This window comes from Halichoeres trimaculatus, unplaced genomic scaffold (assembly GCF_033239565.1).
Source record: "Halichoeres trimaculatus isolate MK-OKI-2021-1 unplaced genomic scaffold, fHalTri1.1 fHalTri1_scaffold_13, whole genome shotgun sequence".
Taxonomy (NCBI): Eukaryota; Metazoa; Chordata; class Actinopteri; order Labriformes; family Labridae; genus Halichoeres; species Halichoeres trimaculatus.
In genome coordinates this window covers 8,936,313-8,948,755 of record NW_027437191.1, presented here as the reverse complement: position 1 = coordinate 8,948,755, position 12,443 = coordinate 8,936,313, and the positions used below count along the sequence as shown (strand labels likewise).

General features: G+C 41.8%; 2 protein-coding genes across 4 annotated transcripts in view; one reads left to right on the top strand and one right to left on the bottom strand.

The window, feature by feature from the left end:
- Positions 1 to 8,369, bottom strand: part of tshr (thyroid stimulating hormone receptor) — a 39,311-nt gene extending 30,942 nt beyond the window's left edge. The window contains exon 1 of the mRNA XM_074684893.1: positions 8,200 to 8,369. Coding sequence (XP_074540994.1) covers positions 8,200 to 8,369 — 170 coding nt within the window. The remainder of the gene's footprint in view (positions 1 to 8,199) is intronic.
- Positions 8,370 to 9,505: 1,136 nt separating this feature from the next.
- Positions 9,506 to 12,443, top strand: part of cep128 (centrosomal protein 128) — a 57,838-nt gene continuing 54,900 nt past the window's right edge. For all 3 annotated transcript variants that reach the window (XM_074684891.1, XM_074684892.1, XM_074684890.1), the window contains exons 1-5: positions 9,506 to 10,266; positions 10,482 to 10,568; positions 11,014 to 11,146; positions 11,339 to 11,457; positions 11,744 to 11,835. In XM_074684891.1, the coding sequence (XP_074540992.1) occupies positions 10,093 to 10,266; positions 10,482 to 10,568; positions 11,014 to 11,146; positions 11,339 to 11,457; positions 11,744 to 11,835 (605 nt within the window). In that variant the 5' untranslated portion in view covers positions 9,506 to 10,092. The remainder of the gene's footprint in view (positions 10,267 to 10,481; positions 10,569 to 11,013; positions 11,147 to 11,338; positions 11,458 to 11,743; positions 11,836 to 12,443) is intronic.

Sequence of the window (12,443 nt, the reverse complement as noted above, 5' to 3'; positions counted from 1 at the left end):
TGTAAACTGAAAATTAAAATTTGGTGTTCACCACTGGGTGTGTACATCGACAGCGCTGGGTTGGTATCTCAGATGTACATGCAAACAGAGGGCGCCAAGGTGTATTGGTTGGGCGACATCACAGGGCCTGTGACAGAGACATTCCAAAAATGGGAAAAGTACATTCAAGTGCAGCTACCAAAAGCAAAAAAGCCATTTTCTGAGTATCATTGTACAATGTACTACGACGCATCGGGCAGCGAAACATTTGAAGAAAAGTGGGATGAGGCAACCGCAGGTGTAAAAATCAATTTGAGCTCACAGTATATTATAGTGGGTGAACAGGGGGCAGCTCTAAATGTACAAGAGAACTCATTTATTTCTGAATGGTACAACGTCCCTGAGTCTTTGCCACACATCACGCTGCTGGTAAATGAAAACTTTAGATCAAAAGATTTGGGACCAATGATGCGGGCCGCTGCCCGAATTAAATGGGAAGAAACTGACAACCCATTAATCTTGATTTCACAAAAAGGGGACATGTTGAAAATTTTGTGTGACACAACAATGATTTCTAAGCCACAGGAAGTGGTAATTCCCGAACCTAGCACACAGCAGGTACTCACTGAAAGTAGCAAAGACAAAAACGGGCTATTTGAAGACATGACATTACGGGTTCCTGACCAGCTGTGGTCAAAGCATGACACTGATGTGGGTTTAGTAAAATCTGCCAATCCGGTCAGAATCGAACTCAAACCAAACTTACATCTGCCAAATCGCATGCAGTATCCATTAAAATCGGACGCTGAGGCAGGTGTGAGCAAAACAATAGAGGGGTTAATCAAAGCAGGTGTGTTAATCGAGACAAACAGTGCATGTAACACACCTATTTTTCCAGTCTTAAAAAGTGACAAATCAAAGTACCGATTGGTGCATGACTTGAGAGCAGTTAATGAAATCATACAGGACCTACCAGCGGATGTGCCAAATCCACACACACTCCTCACAAATGTTCCACCGGATGCAAAGTTCTTCACAGTGGTAGACTTGTGCTCTGCGTTCTTTAGCATCCCTTTAGCCGAGGAATCGCAACACCTGTTTGCATTTACCTACAGAGGAAAAAAGTTAACATATACAAGAATCCCACAAGGAATGAAGCACAGTCCACATGTGTTCAACCAAGTCCTCAAGCAAGATTTGGAGGATATTGGAATTGACAGCACACTAATTCAATACGTGGACGATTTGCTGATCTGCTCATCCTCCTTGGATGAGTGTCATCGAGATTCAGTGAAGGTGCTCCAAAGGCTGGCAGAGGGGGGACACAAGGTCTCCAAAACAAAACTGCAGTACTGTCAGCCTCAAGTGGAGTACCTGGGAAGAACAATCTCTCATGGGACAATAGCAATATCTCCGTCCCAGGTGGAGGGCGTGAGTAGAGTCCCGCGACCAAGGAATGTACAGCAGATGATGACATTCTTGGGAATGACGGGTTACAGTTCTGACTGGATTGAGGACTATGCCGAAAAAACTTCTCCATTGAGAGAAATGATCAAAGCAGCAGGTAATGTATCTTTGAAAGCTCAGTTGAAATGGACGAGCGAAGCAATGACAGCGTTCGAAACACTGAAACAAGAAATGCAAACCGCTCCTTGTCTTGCAACACCAAACTACGACAAACCATTCTTGTTGTATGTATCAAACAGAGCAGACATGTATGCAACAGCTGTGTTAATGCAGGAAACATGCAGTGGTCGTCAAAAACAGCCCATAGCATACTACAGTACAAAACTTGACAATGTGGTTCAGGGGTGGCCGCCATGTTATCAGGGCCTAGCTGCAGTGCATTTTGCATATGAAAAAGCATCCACAATAACAATGGGGTATCCCGTTACTATTCTCACTCATCACAAAATCAGTGAGTTGATAAACCAAGGGAAGTTCGTTGTAACTCAGTCACGCTGTTTGCAGTATACACCGTTGTTGTCGTATCCAGATATAACAATAAAGAGATGTCAGACAACAAATCCTGCAAACGTTATTCCTCTAGAAACTGAGGGTGACCCTCATGAGTGCATCGCCGAAACAATGAGATACACGAAACTCAGACCTGACCTTGAGTCCACACCAGTAATCTGTGAAGATGTGACATACTTTGTTGATGGTTCCTGCTACCGAGACCACCTAGGAAATCATGCAGGGTTTGCGGTAGTGAAACAAGAAGCTAACAAGTTTGTTACAGAAAAAGCTGAAAGTTGTGCTCAACCATGTTCAGCACAGCTGGCCGAATTAAAAGCATTGACTGAAGCGTGTAAATTAGCACAGGGGAAAGTAGCTAATATATACACTGACTCAGCGTATGCGCACGGAGTTTGCCATCTTTTTGGTTCATTGTGGAGACAAAGAGGATTCAGAAGAACAGATGGCAGTCCAATACAGCATGGTAACCAGATAAGTGAATTGATGTCGGCAATGATGTTGCCATCCAAACTTGCTATCATTAAGTGTCAAGCTCATCGTAAAGGTAACGATGTAGTGATAAAAGGAAATAATGCAGCCGATGAGGCTGCCAAAGCAGCATCCAAGTGCGAAGCAGCCATCTTGGCTCCTGAGATCTCACTTGAACCAACAGTCACTCCTGAAGACATTGTGTTAATACAAAAAGAGGCAAGTGAAACAGAACAAAACTTGTGGCGACAAAGAGGGGCGTCAACAGATGAAAAAGGCTTATGGAGATCCCATGAAGGACTGTTGGTTGCACCGGTGCCCCTGTTGACCATTTTAATCTCCGAAGTACACAGTGCAGACCACTGTGGAAGGGGGGAGGTATTAAAAAAGGTAAGACAACAGGGATATTGGTCACCATACATGCAAGCTATGGTCGATGAAGTGTTAAGCCAATGTGAAATCTGTGCTCAAAATAATGTACGAAAACCAATAAAAACACCAGTTGGACACATCCCAGTCCCTGAAGGTCCGTTCAAACACCTAGCCATAGACTATGTTGACATGATAAAACCAGTGCAAGGGAAGCGCTATATGTTAGTCATCATAGATCGATTTTCACGCTGGGTAGAGGCGGTTCCATCAAAAACCTTGGGTTCAGAGACTGTGGTTAAATTTCTGACAAGAGAGGTTATTCCAAGATTTGGCATACCGTCAGAAATAAGTTCAGATAATGGGTCTGCTTTTATACATAAAGTTGCCAAGGGTGTCCTCCAACAGCTGCGAATAAAACAGAGATTATCCGCCGTATATCATCCCCAGAGCAACGGGATGGTTGAACGAATAAATGGAACTCTTAAGGCAAAGATCAATAAGATCTGTGCCAGCACAAAGCTGAACTGGGTAGATGCTCTGCCGCTTGCACTAATGAGTTATCGTATGCAAACTCACCGAAGCACGCATTTAACCCCGCATGAAATGCTAACAGGCCGGCCTATGCCAGCTCCGCAGTTGCGAGGTCCGTATAAGGGACCTCCCCTTGAGCAGTTACAAGTTGAGCTTAAAGACTATATGAACCAACTAACTGCAATACATAAGACTATCTACCTACAGGAAAAGAGGAGAGAGCCAATCCCTGACCAGGGGACCAAGAGACTGGTGGTGCCGGGTGATCAGGTGTACGTCAAGGTCTTCCGAAGAAAGTGGAACGAGCCGCGACGAGAGGGGCCGTACACAGTGGTGCGAGCTACCCCAACAGCAGTTCAGGTTGAAGGAAGTGGAACGTGGTATCACCTGTCTCACTGCACGGCAGTTCCAGGGAAAACAAAGGGCGGTATTCAGTTAAAAAACAAAGATGAACAAAATGACATTGTGGTGTGTCCTGAGCGTAACAAGCATTCTGATGTGGATACCCATAGGAACATGGGAAGTGGAGACTCAAAGAGTAAAGCTGAATGCCCTGGAGACCAGACCCACGACCGAGACGAATCAGCACCTCGGAGGAGACAGAGCCTATGAGTCAGTTGAGTACGATGCAACACAGACACCATCCCATGACAGTCTAGACCCTTTGCTGACACTCTCAGCTGAGCTCAAACATACACACATTCTACAGCAATTAGTAAACGCCAAGAAGCGTGGTAAAAGAGCAGTACACACTATGTGGCATTGGTATGCTAGTGTAGATGTACCCGCCTCAATGCATAGTGGGGATACAATATATGAAGTGCGAGTCATGGCTCAGGATTCTATGGGAGAAGAAATGTGTGGGGTCAAAAGAGGGAAAGAAGAACAAACCACAGGAAAAGGTGTCTGCCAGGTAATGTTAAAATTGGGGAAGCAATTAGAGATCATAGTTAGATGAGCAACACAGCACCTGATGGTATATTTTCTGTGACTATGGAGAAATTGACTAAGCTAAAAGGGGAACTCAGGGAGAGTGCTGGCAAGGGGGGGATGTCTGGTGATTGGTTAGACCAAATTTTAGGGAAATGGGGAGCCGTTTGGGCTAAAGTTGGCATTAGTGCATTAATAGTCCTAATACTGGTTTCCTTTTTGGCATGTTGCATCGTTCCCATCCTGAGGAGACGGTGTGAGCAGGCTCTGGACAGACAGCTGATGATGGTGGCTGGTCTCCAGCGAGCACAAATGTTGAACATGATGACTCCGTCCCAAAAAGCACAACTCTGCCTGGACGAAAAGGACGCAGAGAATGGGAGATATCCGGACTTGTACCCCAATCTTGACTACTGTGACGACTCTGATGGAGATGAACAGAGTCCCGTCTGAGGTAACTCGTAAAAACTGAATGTTGTCAGGAGCAAGAGGATATCACAAGGGACGATGGAGTAATGGGAATAACCAAGAAGTGGCCATTAAGTGGACATTATATTGCAATTAACCTTTATACTACTTTCTCATATTCTCACAGGTGAATGCATATTTCAGTTCATGAGTATGTTATGTTTTAGTATGTCTAATCATGTTATCAGTTATAATCGGGATAATACGTTCATTTAAGTTCATGTAATCAATACAGAAGGTATACTTAGAGGTTTAGCTACATCAGCTTCAACAGTTTTAAAAGATGGGTAATTAATCACATTTATCCTTGGGAGAAATGCTTACAGTTAAGATATTTTGTTAATCATCTCAAATGGCTTCTATGGTAATTGTTGTGTTTAAGTGAAAAGTGTAGTGACTTGAAGTTCACGATGAAGGTCGCCAGCGGGTGGGGCCGTAAGGGAATTTCCTGCTAAAAGCAGCCGGCAGGTTTTCGCCCTTGCAAGATGTGAACTTCTTAAGGTGAATGATGTATTCTGCATTCTGATTATGATGAAGTCAATGTTCTGGTTATATACAGATATCTATACGTATACTCCAAAGTAGTTAGACTGATATTATCAAAGCTAACATCATATCGTAATCCATGGTAACAATATTACATTTCATATATGTATTTTTGTTGTTTTTAGCTAAAGGAAGAACGTGGACTTTCGGTGATGTCATTGTGGGATTGCATTTTATTTAAATTCGGCTTTATGCTAATATAATCCCAAAATTGGAATTATAGGGGGGATTATGTTAGGGCGAATTTAAAGGCTAAACATACAGCTATTCATTTCATATGATATTTGTGAGATTCTAGTTGAGGTAATTTCAGCCAGACCTGCAGCAGGCTTGTTCTCGGAAAAGGTGCTTGTGAGAGAGGTCAGAGGTGAGTTTCTCAGCAGCGAAAAACAATACTCGAAACCTTTGCCAAAACGTTCCACCCTGATAGGAGAGTACAGGAAATCTCATGCCGTGACCAGTGGTAGTTTGGCTGGAGCCAAACTATCCCCATAGTGACGAGTTGGCAAAAACAGACACATGATGACGTCACTGAAACCTTCCATAAAGATACATGTTTGAAGCTGAGGGGAGTCGGTCCGTCCATCTACCATGATTGCTGTGTTTCGAGCTGTGTGACTTCAATAAAACCCGCAAAGGCTGCCAAGTTGATTCTGTCGTCTCATCATTGATATATGTGTATTTGCATCTGGGAAATCCTTAACACAGTTCATTGCTTGGTGGCATGCTTTCATGTCTCCATTCTCCTGCAGGGCTGTGGGTGAACTTTGGGCAGGAATGTGAAGAAATAGTTGGAGACAGAGGGCACGCGGATTGAGGCAATGAGTGGGAGATAACTGGATGTGAAAGGTGTTACTGAAGGAAACGCAAAGAGGTGGAGGGGAATGCTCTGGAATAATTGTAATATACCATGACTTAGCACTCGACATGCACTGATTGGTCAGTCAACCAATCAGTGCCGATTTCCTTAATTTTGGGTGCGATCAGTGATCGGCCCATCCTTACATATGAAACTGATTTTATATACCTCAAGAAAGGTCTGACAGCCAGCCATGAGACCTAAAACTCAGGACACCTTATTGGCTGTTTAAGTTAAAACGTAAAGATTGCTCAATGATTTTCAATGAAATAAGACTGGAACACTGAGGTATATGCTGTCAGTTATAAAAAATACAAAATAAAAATTGGTATCGGCCCAAATCTGTATCGGCAGGTCAGGCTTTTTAAAGATCAACTGTTTACATGGTCAGACCTATTTTGTATCATAGATCCTGAGTGTAGCATCATTACAGCAAGGGAAAAAATCTCACCCTGTGGCAAATCTGCAAGAAAATGTTTTCATTGTAAATACTAAAGAGTTTCCAAAGACAGATTATTATTCAAATACCACCAAAAATTTAGTTCATATGATCTATCTATGACGTCTGATTTACCAGCCAAAATTCAGATCAAAATAAAAACTCATAGAAGCTCTTCTACTCTATGTTTCCACACATGCCAGAGTCCCTCTGAAGGGCATGTGTTTCCATCACTCAAGGCCACAGAAAACTGGCCTCTCTGTGTTGCGTAATTTTCGCACTGTACTTAAGCAATTTAGGTTGTGTGAAAGCGCAGCAACACTTTTCAGACATGACCCTGACATATTACATCATGTCGGCTCTCAGGATTCTTCACAGATTCTTCGGGGCCTCAGATAACTAGAAAGTAGACTGCGAACAGATTATGCAGCTGGCTGGGTGTTTTTATTTTATTTCATTATTTTTTTTAAATATGTATTTGTTTCAGTTTGCAGAGTCTAGCAGGAATATGTGAAAGTCTAATCGTTTTTAATTTTCATATTTGATCTCAGCATCATTATTGTTGGTAATGAGTAAAATATGCAGTGTTTTGACAAAGCTTTGGGAGTTTTCTTGTAATTTGTACTGCATAATAATGCCTTGTTTTTGGGTGTGTTTTTTTCCTGACACATCATAAGCAATTGTTGCAAAACTTGTCAACACCAAATCAATGATGGAAAACATTGTAATCATTAGATACAGCTATTGCTGACAGTGCTTATATTAAACGGGCACATTTCTGTTATTGAAAGACATTGAAAAGTGGGCGGCATATTGTGCAAATAACATGCATTAACAAGTGTGAGCAGTTTTGGTCTTCCTAAACGCTCTATGATACGGTAACACTAGGTATAAAGTAAGCACAGATGGGGACTGGGAAGCCTGTACCTCCAGTTTTCCAAAATATCTCCAGTCTACACGATGCATGTCTTTGTTTTGAACACTTGCATGAACAAATGCCCCAATGCTTTCTGTCAAAACTCTCTGAAGTGAACAGCTGGGCTCTGAGTTCCTTTTCTTTCTTTACACACATATGCATTAATCTTTCTCATTATCATCTCTCCATCAGTAGATTTATAATCACACAACTTGGTGAGAATTTGCAACTCACTCCTAGGAACATTTTAAGATAAATAACCAGTAAGGGGAAAAATTAACAGTTTTGAAAATTTGTATTTGGACAAACAATTTGGGGTTTGTATAATGACACTGTTCAAATTGTAATTTAAAATAGTGCAGAATAATTCAATAAAATCGGTCAAATGTATCATCCTATTCATGATTTTATTACACTAGTTTCCTCCACTATATTTCAGACAACACCCTCACACTTAATCTGGAATACAAGTCACACTGACAACTGGGACAGGGCTTGTTAGTAATACCATAATAGACGAAAAAGAATACCTTGAAATGGAATAACTACTTAACATCACAGACAGCCTCTGTCCCCCAGGGAGCACTTTGAAGGAATATTCATGATATTGTAATGATTTTTCCTCGGGGTTAAGAGCCCTCTTACATTCAAAATGCATGAAAAACACCCAGTAGAATCGCTTTTACAGACACGTTTTGTACGCCTACTTACAGTGTCTCCGTGCTTGATGGAAACCTGGGCAGAATATCAATGTCAATGCAGGAGATTGTGAGACTCTTCCACTCTGAACACTCGCAGACTGTGGGGCAGAAGTCAGCCTCCGATGCAGCGCTGATAGAGAGGGTGAGGAGAGTCAACAAGGCGCATGTTATCACCTGCATGCTGCTGAGCTGCACGCTGTCAGGTCGCTGCAAAAGATTTCCCCTCTGAAGTTCTGCTTAAGTCCAAGGCTGCAAAACTTTGTAATCACTTCAAGTTAGGTCGTCTGGTGATAATTGTTTTGGTGTATAATCCTCTGTTAGATGTAGTGGAGCTGCCCAGGGCTGCTGTCCTCTTTGCTGGGCCTCAGAAGTTTCTGTGAGGCTGTGAAGGTGTGGATGCTGTAGGACGGACAGCTGCAGCTCTGTGGTGGGTTTGGAGGTGGTCTACAACTCAAGGGGAGGGTGGACTTCTGAGGCACTCTTGTGTTAGACTTGAGAATAGGTTTTCACTCTTTGCCTCCTTAAGCTATGTGGGCTATCTGTTCCTTAGGCTATAAACTAGTTGGGCTATTTAAGTATGACACCATTACATAATTATTACTTCCTATAACCCCAACTCCAAAAAATTGTGACGTCGTAAAATGTAAATGAAGCCAAGATACAATTATTTGCAATCTAAACGCATATTTGATCGACATCAACACATAGACAACATATCAGATGTTTAAAGTGATCACTTTTACTATTTTGTTCAAAGTATTAGCCCGTTTTGAATTTCATGGCAACAACACCTCTCAAAAAAGAGCTGGGAAAGAAGCAAGACAAAGCTAAAGTAAATAATACTGGTAAGAAACACCTGGAAGAGCATTTGACACTAGCTTGTTATTTTATTGACCCAAACTGAGAGCCACTAAGTAAATAAATAAAAAATTTACAACCCAAGATTTGAAAAAAAAAAAAGAGAAAGAAAATGGAGCCAAAACATTTCACGTACATTTCAGCCGTAAATACACTATAGCCTCAATAAAAGTCGTCTTTTTTTACTCTATAAACTTTTTTTCTAAGCCATGACCTGTTTCATTTCTCAATTTTTCTTTAATTACTTGTTTTTTTCTACCATAATTTGTTCGCTCTTATTCATGAATTTTAGTTTTCCTTTTTTCTCCTCTTTGATGTACTTGTTTTTTAGCTTTTATATCTGAGAAGCGGAAAAGCTGGCGCTAACGGACAATTTGGACAATGTAGTTCACAAACCTCACATTCCAACACTGCTGAGTAGTCCGAAAAATACACTTCCCAGCATCCTTTGGAGCAGCTGTGATCCGTTGTTTTCCTGTTCAGACGCGGCTAGTTTAAGTTGCCATAGCACGGTGGAGGTGAGGGCTCAGCAGTTAGCTGTTACTCGTTAAGTGAAACATCCTCGCCTGCTGTCTTGTATATGTTAAATGGGGATTTTCATTTCGTCTTTTTTTTCAGCACTTTGTACTTCGTGTAGTGTTTTAACGGTACAATGAAGACTATGACAGTTGGCTAACATTTGGTGAGCTAGCTAACGTCCCCAGTAGTTTCCACTTGTTGCTAACCGGAGGAGCATCATACACAACAATGCCTTGCTCTGTGATTGATGGGGGAGATGGCAGTTTGAATGGCTGTTTTCTGCTGGTCAGATAGCTTTCTTTCTCGGCGTGTTGTTAAGGCAACAATGACAAGTATCCCATCTCTGTGAACTATGAAAACAATATGTAACGTTAAAGAAAGTCAAAAGCAGCCCTGTTTGGCCGTTAATCTGATTAACGTTTTAGTAAACAGTTAGCGTTTCACGTAGACAACTCGACTGCTGGCCGCAGATCCGCGGGGTGCTTGATCAGCCTTTTATTGTCGTAAAACCTGCCTACCCCCAGTCATGGACACATCGAGTGAGTCGGACTCATTCACCCGGACGCGGGGGCACAAATCTCGGGGGCGCGATGCCCACCGTAGACCTGGCCGGGACAGGGGCAGAGACAGTGGGAGCCGAGCTGACGGAGGGACTGAAGACATCGCTGAGAAGATCCGCACCCTGGCAGGCACTTTACAGGTACTCTGACCTGTCTGACGACAGTATTACGTCGCTCATATTTCGTCCAGCTGTCAACTCTGAATGTACAGTCCTACATTTATTTACCCAAACAGAAGAAACAGCCTCCCTTTGTTCTTATTAGTCAGTTTAAAGTGATTATGTAATTTTTTTTTACTCACGGGATTACTTCAAATGGTGTGAAATGTTAACCAGGTACTTTCTTTCTTTGACAGGACACCAGCAGGAATTTAACCAAAGTTGATCGAAAGCTTGGCCAGTACAGAGACCATTCAGCTGATCAAGCTGAGGCCATGGCACTGGTGGGATGACATTTCTTTTAGCTGTTACTTGATTTATAACCCTCACATTTTTGTCAAAATAGTTTCAAATACATTTGACTTTTATTGGAGCAGTCGCACTTATACCATACTTAAACTACACTCATTATACCTTTTCTGAAGTGTTATTGTGGCATATCCTGACAGTATGAGGGGTGTGTCAGCATTTTCGGAAGTCATTATCTTTATTTTTAAATTGTGACATTTCATGGAAAAATATTACAGCAGTCTTGGTGCTTACTAAAGAATTAGGTACTTTCCTCTGTCCTTTGACCCTCATAAACCCTGGCTCTCTCCCTTTTATTTCTCCTTCTCCAGATTCTCTCAGGGATGTTAGTTGTTTCCTGCAAATTTGAAGGACCTAGTTTTTCCAATTGTTTGACAGTTTTCTATTTGCTTGTTAATTCTATCATGTACTCGTACTCAGCTCAGGGACAACCTGGAGGAGTCAATCAGTCAGCTGAGGACACAGAGGCTGAGCAGATCCAATGGGGCTCAGAGTGCTTCTGCTTCAGCCTCCACTCTGCACACCAGTGACCTGGAGGCCTGCTCTGGATCAGGTATGGAGGAAAAGAAATAATTTACTGCTTATTTGCTTTATTGTTGTTTTGGTTCTGGACTATTGCAAAGGAATGATTAGAGTAATTGCACAGAAATACCATATAAGATCTTAAAAAGTCAAAATCAATTACTTAAAAAAGCCCAGGCCCCAGTCACAGGATTTTCAAGCGCCTGTATATCTGTGGTTTCAGATGGCCAGCGTTTCTTTCCTACATCTCCTCTGAAGGACTACACAAGCACTCCACAAAGAAGAAGGAGGTCACAGTCTGCTGGTGTGCGCTTCAAGGATAGCAGCCTGACAGAAGAGGATGTAAGCAACATAATAAATCAAACATTAAATGTGCCAACAAATCAGTGCCACTTGTAACTATTAAATAGTTTCCTAAAGTTTCCACTAGAGGGCGCATTGAGCCAGCTGCATACTAAGTATAGCATCTTTTTAACTCTCAAACTATAAGGGTTGTGCTGAGGTCTAATCAGATCAGGTGTTGCTGATGTTGTGTGTGGGCACCCACTGAGGCAGCCAACGTTATGCATTGCTTTGTTTGTGTCGACTGTTTTTGTATTCTGAATCTATCTGTGGCTGTCGCTGCCAGGTTCACGTGATGCACCAGTCCTTGAGGGATCTGCGATGTGACCTGGTGAGACAGTCTGATGACCTGGATAGAGAAATCCTCCGGAGGAACAGGTACCTGAGGGAAGGGGAAAGCCTGTTCATCAACTCCTGAAAAAAAAAAATGCTCTCATGTGTAGTGAGAATAGGTGAACACAGCTGATAATTTACAATTAACTTGTTTTTTTTCTGTCTGATTTCGTTTGAAAGGCCTCTTTGTGTAACTCAATTAGCATAGTACAGAGAAATATATTGCTCGAATGTTTTAGAAATCATCTTTTCATTTGTTTTGTTTTTAATTCATATTTTTTATTGTATTGCTCTGTCTTTCTTATCTTTAAGCTTAAAGACCTGCCTCATTCTGATTTAGTGATCCACACAAAAATGCATGACGTCTCTGCCGTTTGTTCTCCAAGTCTGCCTGAACATTTTGTCCATAATTTCTACTCTAGCTTTTGTCTTGGGTCTGACTGAGCTAAACGGTGTATATATATCTTATTTTTTTCTCATCCACTGTTCTTAAAAAGTTGTTACTTTATCCTTAAAGGAAACCATCGTGGAAGTACTTTGAAATCTCTATGATGAGAAAAAGATGAAGGTGTTATTTGAAGGCTCCAAGAGACATCTCTGCAAATTGGAGTCAAAAGGCGGATTTTTCTCTCCACATAAATTAGAATTTGATA